Source organism: Rhagoletis pomonella, unplaced genomic scaffold (assembly GCF_013731165.1).
Source record: "Rhagoletis pomonella isolate Grant_MI unplaced genomic scaffold, Rhpom_1.0 Rhpom_scaffold_01046, whole genome shotgun sequence".
Classification (NCBI taxonomy): Eukaryota; Metazoa; Arthropoda; class Insecta; order Diptera; family Tephritidae; genus Rhagoletis; species Rhagoletis pomonella.
This window is the reverse complement of record NW_023459600.1, coordinates 34,939-52,513: the sequence shown is the minus strand read 5'-3', so window position 1 is coordinate 52,513 and position 17,575 is coordinate 34,939. Positions and strand designations below refer to the sequence as shown.

The 17,575-nt window shown below is 37.9% G+C and overlaps 4 protein-coding genes across 4 annotated transcripts; 1 reads left to right on the top strand and 3 right to left on the bottom strand.

Annotated features, from left to right (window-relative positions):
• Nucleotides 1-428: 428 nt before the first annotated feature.
• On the bottom strand, nucleotides 429-1,549 carry LOC118751857. The gene has a single exon (XM_036486683.1). It carries the CDS (start codon nucleotides 1,542-1,544, stop codon nucleotides 477-479), a length of 1,068 nt encoding a protein of 355 aa, XP_036342576.1. The 5' UTR covers nucleotides 1,545-1,549; the 3' UTR covers nucleotides 429-476.
• Nucleotides 1,550-3,798: 2,249 nt separating this feature from the next.
• LOC118751856 (pH-sensitive chloride channel 2-like) lies at nucleotides 3,799-4,584 on the top strand. The gene is made up of 2 exons (XM_036486682.1): nucleotides 3,799-4,196; nucleotides 4,277-4,584. Exons 1-2 carry the CDS (start codon nucleotides 3,843-3,845, stop codon nucleotides 4,292-4,294), a joined length of 372 nt encoding a protein of 123 aa, XP_036342575.1. The 5' UTR covers nucleotides 3,799-3,842; the 3' UTR covers nucleotides 4,295-4,584.
• A 2,341-nt stretch (nucleotides 4,585-6,925) lies between these two features.
• Nucleotides 6,926-10,116, bottom strand: LOC118751859. The gene is made up of 2 exons (XM_036486685.1): nucleotides 7,969-10,116; nucleotides 6,926-7,030 (listed from the first exon to the last, which is right to left on the bottom strand). Exons 1-2 carry the CDS (start codon nucleotides 10,114-10,116, stop codon nucleotides 6,926-6,928), a joined length of 2,253 nt encoding a protein of 750 aa, XP_036342578.1.
• A 4,370-nt stretch (nucleotides 10,117-14,486) lies between these two features.
• LOC118751858 lies at nucleotides 14,487-15,708 on the bottom strand. The gene is made up of 3 exons (XM_036486684.1): nucleotides 15,571-15,708; nucleotides 15,365-15,499; nucleotides 14,487-15,299 (listed from the first exon to the last, which is right to left on the bottom strand). The coding sequence occupies exons 1-3, from the start codon at nucleotides 15,706-15,708 to the stop codon at nucleotides 14,694-14,696; spliced, it is 879 nt and encodes a 292-aa protein (XP_036342577.1). The 3' UTR covers nucleotides 14,487-14,693.
• Nucleotides 15,709-17,575: the final 1,867 nt, after the last annotated feature.

Below are 17,575 nucleotides of genomic sequence, written 5' to 3'. Positions count from 1 at the left end.
CGTTTGTCGATGAATTCAGCTCCATCGCGGATTCAATTCTGTTGGTCTCATTAGTTCCAGATGCTTCTTCGGTTTCTTTGTATAAGGTACCATCCCTGTTTAGAACGTAAACTCCAGTGCTTAAGTCGCGTAATCCCCCTGTGATCCCTTCAAGAGCAGGGTCCACTGTTATGTCCAGTATTGGTGTTTTTGACGCTTCAGTTTGAATAACCTTTAAAACGATTTCAGGATCAATACCACAATCTTGCAGTTGCCCTGACAATGATTTAATCACTTCAGCAGCTATCTCAAATTTTGAAGGTTCAGCGGTTTGTTCTGGTTCGGATGAGAGAGGAGCTTGAGCAATGAGCAAGTTCTCAGCGTTGTTCTTGACGCATTTGGAATAGTCGACTGCTGCAGGGTTCAATGGATACAAACCACATTTTCGGAATCCATTTTGTATAGTTGCCACCATATCCTTGTTCTTAACAATCGCATCATTTAAAAGGGGACAGAAGTTTTTTTTTAGTAAGTGGCTGTCCCAAATTAGTTGACTGCCATTCACGTACCGTTGTTTTCCAATCCGATTTTAAAGGCTTAAACACACTGACGTCCGCCGGCTGCATGATGTGCGTGGTGTTCGGGGGCAACGCATATAAAATTATTTGGTTTCGGTTACAAAACTCGCTTAGTTCCAGGGTTAAGTGTGATTTGTGGCCATCGACAAATAAAATAACTGGCCGTTCAACTCCATCAGCAAGCAATCGATTGTGCACACAATTGGCGACGTACTCAAAAAATGTTTCGCTTTTCATCCAACCACTCTCACTCCGTCCCAAAAACCAGGATTTTGGCATACTGTCGACGATTTCTTTTGGTGGACGCAGGTATGGAAAAACAACCATCGGTTCGAACAGTTTTCCATCGGCTGAAAAAACTATAAGCACCGTTAAAGTCTCCTTTTCATTTCCGGCTGCAATTTGGTAAATATTTTTATAGCCCTTTGGAGCTATAACTTTCCCAGTTTTTGGGCAGAGGCAAAAGCTAGTTTCGTCACTATTTAAGATCCTTGAAGCATCATTCATTATGTTTTCCTGTCCAATAGTTTTTAAGTATTCTTCAAGTTCTTTAAACCATTTCAAAATTGTCTCCTGCATCACTACTGCCCTACCCTTACTTATTGTTTCCGCTTCCCTCATTGCTAAAGATGGATTCCGCTTAATGAAAGCTTGCATCCATGTTCTCCCTGGCCGATTATTTTTAAATGGCGTATTTCTGTTCGTGTCATTTATAATTTTTTGAACAGTATTCAATAAATCATCATTTTTTAGCGGAAAACCACATTTACATAAATCGATACACCATTGAGCAATCTGTTGTTCCTCTTCAGTTGTTAAATAAGGAGCTGGTCCCATCCTTGTCGCATTTTCACCGATTAATCTTTTGCCTTTCAATCGGTCATGCAAAGTTGACCGGCATAAACCATATTTATTTGCCGCTTGCCTGATGCTGATATGGTTTGACCTTATATCCTCTAAGGCCTGAGCTATTTTGTCTGAATTCATTCCTTAAAAATAATAACAAAGAAAGAACGTAATATGGATAAAAATCACAAATTTCATACAAAATACAGTTGTCCGGACATTGAACCTTATCTTTTTAGTATCCGGACAGTCATATTCGTACTTAGTTAACCCTGACCGAATACTGAAAACTTGTGAGAAAAACGCATTTCTCTTTCTGTATATCTTAGAAGATATGCCAAACTATCATTTAAGAACATTACAAAGAGAATTCGTAATTTCTCTCATATTTTCAGTAGCCGGACAGCCTGTCTGGAAACTGAAAATTATCTTCAATTTTGGTTTCAGTGTCCGGACACTAAAAATTTAGGCAAAGAATTGAATTAATTTAATTTTTTTCTTATATAACTTAATTTTACTATATTTCAAATAAATGTAATTACTTTCCATTATAGTAAGTTTATAAATACTTGTTCAAATACTTACTTCTTTAAAATGGTCCCACTATTTTTTTTTTACACAAAACGACAACACAACCGCACTCTCTGACCTCAGACACTGAACTGACGCGTAACTCTTAAAATATGCGTTTTATTTATTTGGAACTTTGCATGGAGATGTAAGACACATATAGGATAGAATTTTTGTAATTATTTGAGACTATTTATGAGTGATGTATCTATTAATTAAAAAAAAAGGACAGAGTGTCCGGACACTAACACTGTCCGGATACTAGTGCGTCTACCTACATGAATACGTTTCTGCATTCATATGCAACCTAGCAACACATAGCCAGACGCTTGCAACAAATATAACATTAGGGGTATTCTCCAAATCTTGCAAAGCCATTGCACGTAGCACGGATTGCACGGATTGCATGGATTGCATAACTTGCAAACACACAACAAAAAATACATGGGAAACGACATTTCCTATCGCTGCAAAATATGCAACGTCGAAACCCATGTATATATTTTGCAAAATAGCATAGCAAGATATATGCGACCCTGTGCTAGTTGTTTTGTTGTTGGAATTGCTACATATTTCTCTCATTCCTCTCATCTCGCTCACTTCATTTTTTTCTGCTGTCTCTTGTTATTGTATTTGATACATAATTTCGCTGCTTGCTACCCATGCATTCTACCACTTTGCAATGGGGTGCTCTCGTACTCTTCGAAATTTGGGATAGTATTTTTGCATTTCGTGCAATACGTGCATCGTGCAATACTTCGAGAATACCCCTATTATCACAACACAAATTTACATTTTTCTCTGTTAACTCTTGTTGAAATGTTAATCGCGCTGTGGTGATATTCCATGGATTTATTTTTCAGCCAAACAATTTTACGTTCCAAAAATTTGCACCTTCTCTATCTATCTAAGTTCTCTGCTAAAATTTACTACCACGCGGCCATTACGTAAGTTTGCTGAAACGGTTGGGTGAGTATGCATGCGAAATTGCATGCTTTTGTTCTTATTAATCTTTTTCGATTTTCAGAGATTTTTACATGGGCTTAGGCATATGTTCGAGGCGGTGAATATGGAGAATACACATTTCCTCATATGGACAACAACACCCTGGACACTGCCATCGAATTATGTTTGTGCGGTTAATCCGAATTTGATCTATGTGAAGGCCCTGGATAAGAAAACACAACGCATTTATATCCTGGCTGAATCACGCTTAAATACCGTCTATAAAAACGAAGATGATTTCAGTATTTTAGAGAAATTTCCTGGTACCAAATTAGCCAATGCACCATATAAACCACCCTTTCCTTACTTCCTCGAAAAAGGAACCGCAGCGAAAGCTTTTCGCGTACTTGTCGATGATTATGTCACGTCAGAGACCGGTACCGGCATTGTCCACAACGCGCCCTACTTTGGTGAGGATGATTATCGCATTTGTCTTAATGCGGGCATCATACAAAAATCCAGCAAGCCAATTTGTCCATTAGATGAGGTGGGACGTTTCACGGCGGAGGTAACTGACTTTGCTGGTCTCTATGTCAAAGATGCCGATAAGGCGATAATAGCGAAGCTCAAGGAAATGGGTGTGCTAGTATCTGCTGGTCAAGTCAAACATAGTTATCCATACTGCTGGCGCTCCGATACACCTTAGATATACAAATCTGTACCCTCATGGTTCGTACGCGTGGAGCATATGTCACAGAACTTGCGCGATTGTAGCGCGCAAAGCCATTGGGTGCCGGAAAATGTGCTCTAAAAATCTCTGAAGTGTGGTTTCTTGGTTGTACACTTTTCATTTTCGGCAGTCTTATAGAATTTGCATTTGTAAACACTATTTGGCGACGTAAACGCAATGTGGATGTGAAGAAAATGAGTAGCAAGCATATACTTAAGTCAACATTATCGCCGCGCGCTTCACGTCGTCCCACAGGTCGTTCACGTTCATTCTGTGTTGCGCCTGATGCTAATCAAGCATCCAATGATCCAACCGCATTTAATAATTATCTATCCCTACATAATATACCAATACATACCATACATGGGAATGAAGCATTGGATAACATATCGAAAATTACGAGTTTCAGCGGCACTACAACAAATACTTGCGATTCAATGCCTTATAGCAAGCGTGATCTAATCAATATGGAAACTGGAGAAGCAGGCCAAAATAACGGTTGGACTACACTAACTCCTCAAGAAATATCCATGTGGATCGATAAGAAGGTACGTTGCTTATTTCCGCTGGCTTTTCTTGCTTTCAACATATTCTTTTGGACGTTTGTCTATGTGGTGTAATGCGGCAGAGGTTACAGAATTCGTAGAAGATGTATTCATTGGCGCTCATTTGCAGGTGCGTGCTAAAAGACTATATTGCCTATATTAAACTTCATTTCACTCATTTATTTTACTGATGCTATGATTGAGTTTTAGCGGACATTGTTTACTATGAGTTACATAAACTTCTAGTGGTTGGTACATATCTTTATATTTAAGCAATTGTGATTTTAATGCATTTGAAGAACGTTGTGATGTTAGTTGTTGACTTGATTTTTAGATTTTAATGTAAAAGATATGATACAATTTTATTTATTTTCATGTAAAAGCCTGTATTAATTAAATTCATTGTTAATTGGGTTTTTATGCCATAACAGTCGCACCTAAAAACTAGAAAAAATGCTATAATTTATACTCGAATTTGCTTTAGTTTTTGTTGCTGTAGCACTTTTGCACATACTTGAGCATTTTGCAAATCAAACTCACATATATATTTTTGGAATACTTAAAAAATAATTTTTATTATAATCTATACCTATTAAATTTAATGGATAAATATTTAGGAAGCAAAAAATTTACATTAATTTAGCTGCAGCAGCTGCTATTCATGAATGTTGCAATATACATATATATGTATGCACAGAGGTATGTATATATGCAACAGTATTTGAAATGAATGCCCTTGTAAACATGGCTCTAAAGTAAGTAAGCCAATAAGACTCACAGAACAGCATAAAATAAGACTCCGAAAGTAGGCATTTAAGAGGCCAATAAGAGTCATTTAAGAGCCTCAAAAAGAGTCCAAAATGAACCGTATATGAGGCCGATAAGAGTCCAATATGACTCATATTGAGGCTCATCTGATGTATGAATTTAAGCTCATATAAGTCGACCTTCGCAGGAAGGGAAACACCCTCATTTCGGACTCTTAAATGAGCATTATGAGCGTAAAGGCTCCGAAATGGGACTCCTTCAAGACTCATTTATGACTCCAAACGTTTGCTGGGATGCCACTGAATACACATATTTTAAAATATATGCATATGTATGTATAGATATTTTTTTTTTTTTTTTCTGAACTATAGTCTTTGCTGGTAGGTTTTGACAATTGAGGCGAACTCATTTGGTCTAATGGGTTGACTGACGATTATCGAAACCTGTCAAGTAAAATGGATTCGCTTCCCATCAGACCTAGTTGTGTTGAAAAACGAGCAAGCATAATGAACAATTGTAACGACTTTCAACTTATTTCGATTATTATTATATTTTTTGGAGGATTTTAATTGATAATTCACACCTCGTTACCAATTTCGTATTTCTGAAGCAATTGTTCATCAAGCTTGGTCTGTCTTATTTTTACCCGATTCTATGATGAAAAGGGTCGCCATTCTACCGACGTTCTTTGGTGCTTACAAGATCTAACGATGGTCGGTTCTTTATACCCAGATCTACCCGGAGAGGCCGGGCTAAGAACCATCACCAAAATCTAACTAAAACATTATTATGGGTTAAACTTGATTATAGGCGTGGAATCCTTCCGAATGCATAGAAGTGGAATTTTTGTGCGATGAGGAAGTGGAATTCACGCGGGATTGGGGATCAACGGAGAGGGTTTATTTACGAAGTGGTTGCTGGTTCCTCGGTTTCTTGATTTTGGGATGGAAGTAGGACCAGTTTGGCCAGCGGTCTCGTAATCTGCCCTTTTTCCGTGATGATGTCAACTACGCGTACTCGATCGTCGGGACCAGGATGTAGGCTGATAATTCGACCTAATCTCCACTCATTTGACGGGAGGTTGTCTTCTTTGATGACAACGAGATCTCCTAATTTTATATTTTGCTGTGGATATTTCCACTTAATCCGCTTTTGCAGTTCGGATAAATATTCGGTTTTCCATCGTTTACAAAAAGTTTGGTGAAGGGCCTTTAGCTTCTGCCACCGATTTACTATCGAGGCAGGATTCTCGTGAACGTCGATTTCAGGTGGGGCTAGCAGGTGTCCACCGGTAAGAAAGTGACCTGGAGTGAGAGGCTCCAGGTCGGTAGGTTCATTCGAAGCGGGGCTCAATGGTCGTGAGTTGAGGCACGCCTCAATCCGACATAAAAGAGTACTGAACTCTTCGAATGTATATTTATGAACGGATGCAATCTTTTTAAAGTGGCTTTTAAAGCTTTTTACCCCCGCCTCCCATAAGCCGCCCATATGAGGAGCAGCGGCGGGTATGAAATGCCATGTGAGCATTTGATAATTGTATTTCGAAACTGCTTTTTCACGCGAATCTGCTAAAAATGCCTTAAATTCAGATCGTAAAGATCGTGAAGCTCCGACGAAGTTTGTACCATTGTCGGAATATATGTTCTTCGGGCATCCTCTTCTGGCTACAAACCTGGCGAATGCAGCTAAAAAATGATGGAGTGCTGAGGTCACTAGTTGCTTCCAAATGGATCGCTTTTGTCGTAAAACAGACAAAAAGGCAAACGTATCCTTTGGACATTCGACAACCTCGGCCGCTATAACTTTTGATGTCAAAGGGTCCTGAAAAATCTACACCTGTATTCGTAAACGCGCGCGAAAATGTGGTTCTCTCCTGAGGGAGAATTCCCATAAGCTGGGTTTGCGTACGTTTTTTGTATATCGTACAGACTTTGCAATTATGGATTGTGGATTTGATCAGATTTTTAACTCTGGGGATCCAATACTGAGTTCGGATAAGGCGAAGCATGAGTTGATTTTCCCCATGCAAAGAGACTTGGTGAATAAAGCACACTATTAGACGGGACAACCTGCAGTTATAAGGAATAATTATTGGATGCCGCTCGTTATACGCTAAGTCTTGAGACGCTCCAAGACGCCCACCAGCCCTAATAATGCCATCTTTATCTATGAACGGATTAAGCGGTAGGAGTTCACTCTTGGAGTCGATGGAGCTTCCTGCTTTAAGTTTCCTGTATTCTTCACTGTAATAGTTCTGTTGATATATTTTTATCAAGCGTTGTGTCGTTGCTTTAATTTCATGGGATGAAATTAAGCGTGACTTTTCTTGAAATGAAGCTTTCGTATTTCGATGCGTTCTTTGAGAGAATCTCATAACATATGATAATACTCTCAAAGCTCTCGGAAAATCTGAAAAACGGTCAAGAATATCGGTATAATTTACTTTGGTTGTATAAATGTGCGTTCTTTTTTCCTCAACTACTATGCTGTAGTCTGTTTCCTGGGTGGGCCATTTTGGGTTATCTTCTTGTAACCAAGAAGGTCCCTGCCACCACAACGAATTGTTGACCAATTCATATGCTGGAAGTCCTCTGCTCGCTAAGTCTGCTGGATTTGATGCCGAATCCACATGCAGCCAATTCTTGTTTCCGACTTTCTCTACAATTTTTGTGATTCTATGGGCAACGAAAGTTGACCATGAACACGGAGGCTTGCGAATCCAAGCGAGAACAATTGTGGAATCGGTCCACAGATGTATGTTGATATGCCCTAAGTTGAGATTGTTGATTATTGAATCAACTATTTCCGCCAATAGTACCGCTCCGCAAAGTTCCAGTCGGGGTAGCGATATGGTTTTAACAGGAGCAACTCTGGTTTTTGCCAAAAGCAGGTTAATAAAAACTTTGCTATCTCTTTTGACACGCATATACACAGAGGCGGCATATGCTTTCTCCGACGCGTCACAGAATCCGTGTATTTGTATTTCATCCGTTGGAGAAAAGTATACCCATCGCGGTATACGAACCTTATCAATTTCGTTATAATGTTGGGTAAAATTCTGCCATCGGTCTAGAGTGGTCGAAGACACAGTCTCATCCCAATCTGTGCCTTCCAGCCAAATATTTTGCATAAGGATTTTGGCTACGATTATGATAGGCGCAAGCCACCCGAGCGGATCGAAGAGTTTAGCAATGGCAGATAGTATCGCTCTTTTCGTAACAGCATCGCTTTTCTCCAATGGCCTTGCTATAAAATAGAAAAGATCCGTATGGGCATTCCATCTTATTCCAAGAGCCTTGACTGCGCTGGTATCTTCAAATGCCAAAAAATCTTCGCTAAGTAGATCTGTTTTTGGTATGCCATTAAGTATTTGCTCGCTATTGGCTGTCCACTTTCGAAGTGGAAAACCGGCTGATTGCAACACTTCCGATATCTCATCTCTGGCTTTTATTGCTGAATCGATAGTGTGTCCACCAGACAATACATCGTCGACATACATGCATTTTCGTAGTATGTTAGATGCTATTGGATGGGAGCTTTGCACATCGTCAGCTAATTGTAAAAGTGTCCTTATAGCCAGATAAGGAGCACAATTGATGCCGAACGTGACAGTCTTTAATTCGTACAGACTGATCGGGTCATTCGGGTTAGTGCGAAAAATAATCCTCTGATACTTAGTATGGTTGTTATGTACCATAATTTGCCTATACATCTTCTCGATGTCACTGTTGAACACATATTTGTATAGTCTCCAACGGAGTATTAATATCGGAAGATCTGCCTGAAGTACTGGTCCTGGGAAAAGTACGACATTTAGGCTGTTGCCATTCGCCGTTGGGCTTGAGGCATTGAACACCACGCGTACTTTCGTTGAAGTACTTTCTGCCTTTATAACAGCGTGGTGCGGCAGAAAATAATTATCAGACGAGTCTGCGGGTATGGGATTTGTTATTTTCGACATATGCCCAAGCGTTTCATATTCCGCTAGAACCCTATTGTATTCCTTTTGCAGGACGGGATCCTTGGCCAGCCGTGTCTCATTCCGGTAAAATTGAGAACATGCTCTTTTAAGGGATGGGCCTAGGGAAATATTTCCTGGAAAATCTTTCCTAAATGGTAGTGACACGATGTATTTTCCTTCATTATTTCGTATGGTTGTTTTCTGATACAGCTCCTCGCAGTACTTGTCGTCTTCATTAAGGCTCTTGTTCTTTGGAATCTCCTCAAGCTCCCAAAAGGCACTCAGTTGCTTGTCCAGACTAACTTCGCTGTAGTATGAGACGATATTCGTTCCTGGATTCGAGGTATCAGTTCGCCCTGTTATTATCCAGCCAAATACTGTTTCTTGGGCCAGAAGTGTGTTTAATATGTTTTTCTTAAGCCCGCTCAGAATAATTTGTGGATATATGTCGCCACCCAGAACAAGGTCTACGGGTTCATTGACTAAAAATCGTTTATCCGCTAGAATTAGATCTGGAAATGCTTGCTTAGTCACTGCACTCATGTGGCAAGTAGGAAGATTTCCAGTCAGTTGTGCTAGCACGAGCACAGAGGTATTTAAGCGGAACAACGGGTCAACAGGAGACCGCAATTCGATGTTGCACGCTTCTTTAACCTGCGCCGTAGTTGTATTAGTGATGCCCGAAACTTGGGCATGCATACGCATTGACGGCAAGTGAATTCTGCGTTTTAGTCTTTCAGTAATGAAAGAACACTCTGAACCAGAATCAATAAGTGCTCTAGCGGAATAGTTCGTACCATTGAGATATATGTTGACGCGTGCTGTCCCTAATAACACACCTGTGTTTGTATTCGCATAGCAAGACTTCACGTTTTTGCTTGTATGCTTGTTTGATTTTGTTGAATTGCGTTTGGCTTGGGCCTGATTGGATGTTGATGCAGAATTAGTCGCAGAATCTGAAGAGGTCCCAAGTGTCGTTGCCTTTGTTTGAGCTGTCTCAATATGAAGGAGCGTGTTGTGTCGCGAGTGACACTTGATACAATTAAATGGGTTTGTGCATCTTGACACGGTATGTCCAGTACTAAGACAGTTCAGGCACCATTTTTTGCTTTTCAAAAAATCGATTCTATCAGCAGGTGTTTTGTTGAGGAATTGTGGACAGTTACGTAACTTGTGCTCATTAGTTTGGCACATTTGGCAGGTGAACTTGGTCACGCTTGCCTGAAAGGCTCCTAGCCTTTTTGTGTTAGCTTCCTGGTGGTGCCGTGCGGGCTGGTGCTTTGGAGCTTTCGCCGCTGTGGTACCCGTTAGTCCCGCTAGAGTTTCCAAAGTTTGGAATCTGTTGGATAGGAACCTGTCCATATCCTCCCACTTTGGAATGTCAGTTTTCTGGTCTATGGTCTGTTCCCATAGAGCCAGTGTACTTTCTGGAAGCTTCGTTGAACACAATTTGATGACTTTTTAGGGACGATAAACAATTATTAATCTCGCGCTGTAGGTTTTTAATTGAGCTACCACACTCAGATTCTACTGTATTTAAGCTAAATAAAACTTTTAATTGTGTGTTAACTAAGATACGTTTGTTTTCGTATCGCTCACACAGGTTTTTCCAGGCTGTCGAAAAGCCTTCATGGGTAAGTGGGCACTTTCGCACTATGTTATTTTGCCTCCCCTTGTGTTTTATTGTTGAGGTGAACTAGTTTCTCAACTGGGGTGAGGCGCTTGTTCAGGATGTAGATGGCCGTGAACATATCTCGGAACGTTGGCCATGAGAGATAGTCGCCCTTGAACACATCTGTATCGCACGGTGGCAGGTGGATATTGTGTTCTCGGACGGACCGATCCTCTACATCTTTGGTCGCTTTGGTTAGTATTTCAACCTGAGTACCAATAGCAGACATGCACTTAACATAGCTTTGAAAGGAAATCTTATTCTTCTTTTTTATGGCCTTAGCATCATCCTTAGATAATCCCTCATTGATAAGCTTATCGTAAGCTGACTTGGTTTTTCCCCACAAAGCTTTTAACTCGTCTTGTTGAATAGCAAGACCATGTTTGTTTTGTTCTGCGGCGGGTATGTTGTTGTAATCAGATTCGAACTCTGTTACAGCTTCTGCCAAAAGAATATACGAATCCATTGTTTAACGTGTTTACCCTGACCGAAGTATTAACTGAAATGCCCAGATAGAATCTATAGGATTTTACACACTTAATCTTATCGAAGATTAGAGGTTGTATGCGCAAGAGAAGTTGCCAATTTTTTACCCACTTAAATGTATACCAGAAATCCAACGAATTAAAAAGATGCAAAATAGTTTGTATTGCGAAATATATTCGACACTTTATTAAAATGTAAACCTTTTTCTTCTAGAATTATTGTTTACTAACGACTCGCCACCCAACTGTGCTGACTAATATCTACGCGCTTTGATAAGCTATGCAAGGTACGCAATAAGGTGTAAATAATATACGTGGTAAAATCGTGATGTGTGCAACGTACGCAGCAAATTTTAATAAACAGAGTGACCACTTCGATGAGTGCAACGTACGTAGCAAATATATATGGTAAAAAATGTGCAATATTATACGGAGTTGAATCGCTTATGCGTAGTGATTTAGTGAAAATCTACAATTGGTCCAATGCAAATAACAAAATTTAGAGGTTATGTATCCTCGAAACAGTGACAGTGTTCGCAAATATACAAAAGAATGTAAGCCAACTAAGAGGCGCAGTGAAAAAACGATCAGAAAAATGAAGGTTATGATTATGGACTGTCAATTTAAACAAAATCGAAATACTTCATTAACAATATTAAGTGATGCGGATCACTGACGTGAGTGTGTATATACGAGTGGTTGCAAGGTGCACTTATTTTTGGTTGCCGTGCGCGGACGTAATTTTGAACCGAGACTTTAAAAAATGTGCAGCAAACCAACGAGTACTGTGTGACACTGTGTGTATGTTTATGTTGCAAAGAACACCTAATTGTGGTCGCTGTTGTCACTTGCGGACGGACAGACTAACCTCAATTATTAATAGTGTGGCTTTAAAATTAAATGCTCCAATTGTATATTTTCAGTTTAAACACTCGCGAGATTCTAGTTTGCACACGCGCATTGAATTTAAAAACGTTTTTTTTTTGGCAATTTTCTATCAAGTGCAATTGAAATTATAACCACGTACCTTGAATTAGAAGTGATTGGTGGTTGTAGTGTTGTACGCTCGCTGGTGTCCTGGCAAATTAAGCTGGTGTCGTGGCAAGAAAGCTGAGTGTGGTTGTGTTGTCACTAGATCTCTGTGGCTTGACCGATCGTTGGCGCAAAAAACGTTGTGGCAAAAAGTGGGTGCTGGACAATGATTCCCTGTGTACGCTGTGGTTGTGGACTGTAATATATATATATGCAGGTCGTTGGTCATTTATTGCTCGGCTTCGATGGGACCATGTCAAAACGCATGTGCTTCCTCGACTTTAGCGCTCAGACGCACAGGGGTTTCGTATTATTTGCAAAAAGAAATAAAATGATACAGACAGTGATTTAGTATTAATTCAAATCAATAGTCATATATATTTGTCAAGATTTCTTTGTATACAATTGAGTTTATTACCTTAATGCGGGAAATATCGATGAGGCTGGTAGCTCCGGTGTTCTTCCTTGATGATTCAAAAGAGAAGTGAAGGATTAAATTAAATCGCGTTAGTTGCGGACCGCCGGACAAACACCGATATAGAAGGGGAAAGTTAACGAAAGTTCGTTGTCCGGCGAGAAGGACTTGCTAACGGCCCAAGTCTTCGCGTTAATACGTATGTGTATACATACGTGCGCATGTATAGTTATATACACACGCATGCGTACACAAATACGTATTTGAGTGAGTTAGAGAAAATGGCATTAGGGTGGAGCTTTTTGAAATATTTAGGCTGAAGGCCTAAACAATGAGAAAGTTCTTGATTGGATGGAGAGATGGCCAGTTTAACAACTTTCGGGCAAAATGGAGTGCAAGAGAAAGCTACGGCATTTCACAATGGTTACAAATATCAAAATGGCCTCAGAACTTCATCGAGCTGTAAGGGGATTAGATTGCCTGGCACATTGGAAAGCTTTGGAGTATCGTACATTCTTATATTATATAGGAGTTGTAATACTGAAGGATCGTTTACCACACGATGTGTACCAGCATTTCCTTGTATTTTTTTGTGCTGTCACAATGTGCTCCTCAACTGGATACATATCTTGATTTAGCTCATACTTTGTTCCTACACTTGTTCCTACACTTGAATACTACAGAGATATTTATGGTGAAGAGCATATAACTAGTAATGTGCATAACCTGTCGCATATTATTGATGATGTAAAAAGACTTGGTATTTTATCAACATTTAGTGCTTACCCGTTTGAAAGCAAATTGTACCAGATAAAGAATATGTTACGGAATGGAAACAAGGCTTTGGCGCAGGTAGCCAGACGACTAACTGACTTTAGTCATTTGCAAATAAAGGCTAGTGGATAGGTTAATAACGAATTACCGATTTTAAAAAATAATACGGTTCAGCATCCGAATGGTTTTTTACTAAGCCCCCAAAATCGGGACAAATGGTTTCTTACAACTGGAAATAAGATCGTGTGCATTAAGAATGCTACATTAGCTAATAAAGAGATATCTATTTTGGCGCCTGTCTACAACATCAGGAAAGTTTTTTGAGACGCCGATACGTTCTTCATTCCTCAATATATATTCCTCAGATTGCAAAGAAAAATCAGCACGGATATATAGCTTAAAAGATATTAAATGTAAACTGGTATCTGTGAAATATGACGACAATTCAATAGTTTTCATTCCGTTACTTCACACTGCTAAATAAAAAGTCTTTTTTTAATTATAATATAAACTCTGTATTTAAAACTAAGTAAACAAAATACTCACTTTAACAGTTCATTTCAATAATTAAATTAAATAAATAAGAAATAAAGTAATTTCTTTAAGTAAATAAACATCAACTTTTTCATCAATTAATAAACATTTGTTTTCTTGCAACTTTTAATACTTTTTGTGTAATAAGCCATGATAAAAATATAGGAAGGTAGAACCGCTGAGAGGAAGTTTTGAAATTCTTGACGTTTGCAAGCAATTTAATTTTAAAAATTTACACACAAACTCACACTCCCATTCTCACTTTCAATCTCAAACAACAACTTTGAACAATTCCTTTTTTTTTTACTCTCAATCTTATATGATTTTAAAATGTTGGCAAACTTCAAAAAGAATCATGGCCGACGAATTGAGAGAACGGTTTTACCTTACTATGTTTTTATCATGTAATAAGCTTCCTCGGCTATTGAGTAAGAATTTATTATTTATATTTATTAATTTTTGTCAATTATACTTTTAATATTTGAGGCACTACAATATGGATTCACATCAGTCTTTTTTTAATTATAATATAAACTCTGTATTTAAATCTAAATAAACAAAGTACTTACTTTAACAGTTCATTTAAATAATTAAATTAAATAAAAAAGAATAAAGTAATTTCTTTAAGTAAATAAACATCAACTTTTTCATCAATTAATAAACATTTGTTCTCTTGCAACTTTTAATACTTTTTGTGTAATAAGCTTCTGAGTAAGAATTAGTAAGCTTTTAGTGGAACATCATGCCCTTAGGAACATTTTCACTTTTCCTTGTTTAGTTTCCTTTACGCACATATACTTTCTTTGCAGAAGTTCGAGGAATACGGTCGATATTATTTTCAGTCCTTTTCTTGGCATTCTTAAGGACTGTTGCGAAAAACTCCTTGCGAACAACTTGCTCCAACACTAAGAATGTTGCTATAATTTTTAAGAGCAACTTTTTTATTTTCCGTACGGCTCCCTCCACTCCACGAAACATTCAACAGGAATTCTCTCGTGAAGAAGTGGTCTACTAAACGATAGCAACAGTCAGTTGCGTCGGCTGTTCCTTTTTCCCCACAAATAGATTTCATTTTCGCAGCCTGTAAATAAAAAAGTTTGAGATAAACTATGTAGTATGTACGAAGCACATTTACACATACTAAATCCTCCATTTTTTTGCTGTCGTTGAGCTTATCTTCCAATTCGTCGATTTCATCCTGATTCGAAATTGGAGCATCTAATAGGCCAGCAGAACTTGCACTGGTGTTATCCTCAACGGTATCAACGGTAGAATTTTTATTGTTATTAAATAGATTTTCTATATCGTTAATGCGATTAATAATAATATCTTTGAAGGCACTTTGTTTCGCAAGCGCTCGTATAATGACATTCTGATTTTGTTGGATTTGAATCAGACTTTCACTTATATTCTTTAGTAAACTGCCAATATCAACTTCCTCGACTTCCTCAGGGGATTGTATCTGCTGTAAGAAACGGAATTTATAATTGCTATATAACAAAATCATTTATTAACAACAATATATTATACCTTCAAAAAAGCGTACTTGTAGTATTGGTTGCTGGTACGATGATGATATCTGCGATTGCTGATATTGGTAGCCCGGTGATGATGGTAAAGTGAAAGCAGTGAAAGTATGGGGTTGTGGTTGTTGTAATGGTGGCTCTACAAGCGTTTCCTGCTAGGAGGAAAATTGTTAATGTATATTTTCTTTTCGTAATAATATCAGTATATACCTGAGCATAGGTAAGCATGTCATTAAAATCATGGTCAACACCATTACTAGCGGCTTTGGAACATACATTTCTTTTTATGCGTTGTGGGGATTTTAAGGTATCCTCGTTCCATCCGTCAGTGTCACTGTAATCTTCCATTCTCCTTATTTCCTCTTCAGCAGCTTCAAAGCTTCTAAAATTCTCCCTTTTTTTGGTGCAAGGCTGGGTAGTCCAATTTGCCTCTGGCTTTGAATTCGCATCTCTAAGTAATTTTTGAATTGAGGAGACTTTTTTAGTATTTGGCCAATATAGAATTCCCACATTCTCCCAATTGTAAGGCACAGTGGTAAGGCATATTTCCCCATGTTCAATAGTTTGCACAATTTTAAATGACATTCTGAAAAAACTATATAGTTAATTCACTGCAAAACTTCGGAATAACATCTACATATATCATTACCTTACTACAAAGTATTAATTCTTAATTAATACAAACAATATTATTTGCATGCTAGCTCTTTCGATATACGCGCACACTACTGAAAGACAAATGTCAAATGGAGTATGAAACACTCATAAAAAGGCTCCATTTTCATTGTGAGATTTATAATTTCGTAATAAGAGTTAAATGTCTCATATGAAATCCTTAGTACTCATAAGGGGAGTTATAAAGAGTTTAACACTCATGAAAAAAATTAAAGCTTCATAAAAAGACTTTTGTTCTCATAAAAAGAATAATACTCTCATATCGGTAAGAAAAACGTGTACAACTCTTGTAACGAAACTTAACCTTCTCATAACTAGAATTTGATCCTCATAAGAAAAATTTGTCATCAGCGGTCATATTTTCCTTATTCTGAAGGTTTTATAGTAAAACAAAATTCCAAAAATGTAGCTAACTTAAGCAGTTTAGTATGAAAAAATATTAAAAATAACGCTTTTTAGATAATAAGTGCTGATACATGAAGTTGAATCAAAATATTGAGCAGGACTAAAGCATTAAATTTTTTTTTATTAAATAACAATTTACAAAATAATAAAAATTTTGATTATTTTTGAGGCGCTTTACTTTCTTTCGAAGTAAAATGTTCATTATTATCGATCAAATTTCAATCCCCATAGAATCTTAGCTTATAATTTTGTAAATTGACTTCTAAAATCTATAATACTTATATGAAATTCTAGTCTACTTTAAATTCTGCCATCGAAAATGTAACTTATCGATTTGCTATGAATTAATTCTTATGAAATTACCTTTACTCTAAAAATAAAACCACCAAAGTTATGCTATTTATTATGATACCATTATGAGAGTGCATATATACTCACAAAAATTCAAATAGTTTTTTATGAAACTTACGTATCTCTTACAAAGAGAACTATCGTATTTTTATAAGACAAAAATAACTCTCATAAGTGTGCCATTTAATTCTGACAACGTATTCATAAAGCACTCGTAGTACTCTACCAGGGTGAAATTATAAGGGTACTATTCTCCTATACCAATTGCGTATCCTCTCATAAGATGCTTGTAGAGTCTTATAAGACGAAAATTGTTAGTTGGGATGTGCCCTCCACTTGGCCCATTATGCAAATCATTCAGAACGTCTGGTATTCGTACTTTCGGAACAACAATCAAAGCTCGAGAGCATTTCCCGGCTTCGCTTTCCGATGAAGGCAGCCAGATATCATTCTTAAACTGTTCCACTGGGCCCAATATGATTTGGCAATGCAACTCTCTGATAACATCTGTTCTTTTGTCGGCCGATTATTCATGTCCATGTAATTTATTAACAAAGCCAAGTCTGTGTCTTTTTGTTGAGATTTACGTAAATTCTGTGCATCCCATTTTTCAGATGGTGTAATGGTCATTAATCGTACATCAACAACTTCTTCCTTAACTTCAGCTTTCGAACAATGTTTACATTCTATGTTACATGGTCGACGAGACATTGCATCTGCATTACCATGTGAGCTACCTGCACGATGTTCTATTGAAAAATCGTAGTTTTGTAATCTCTCAAGC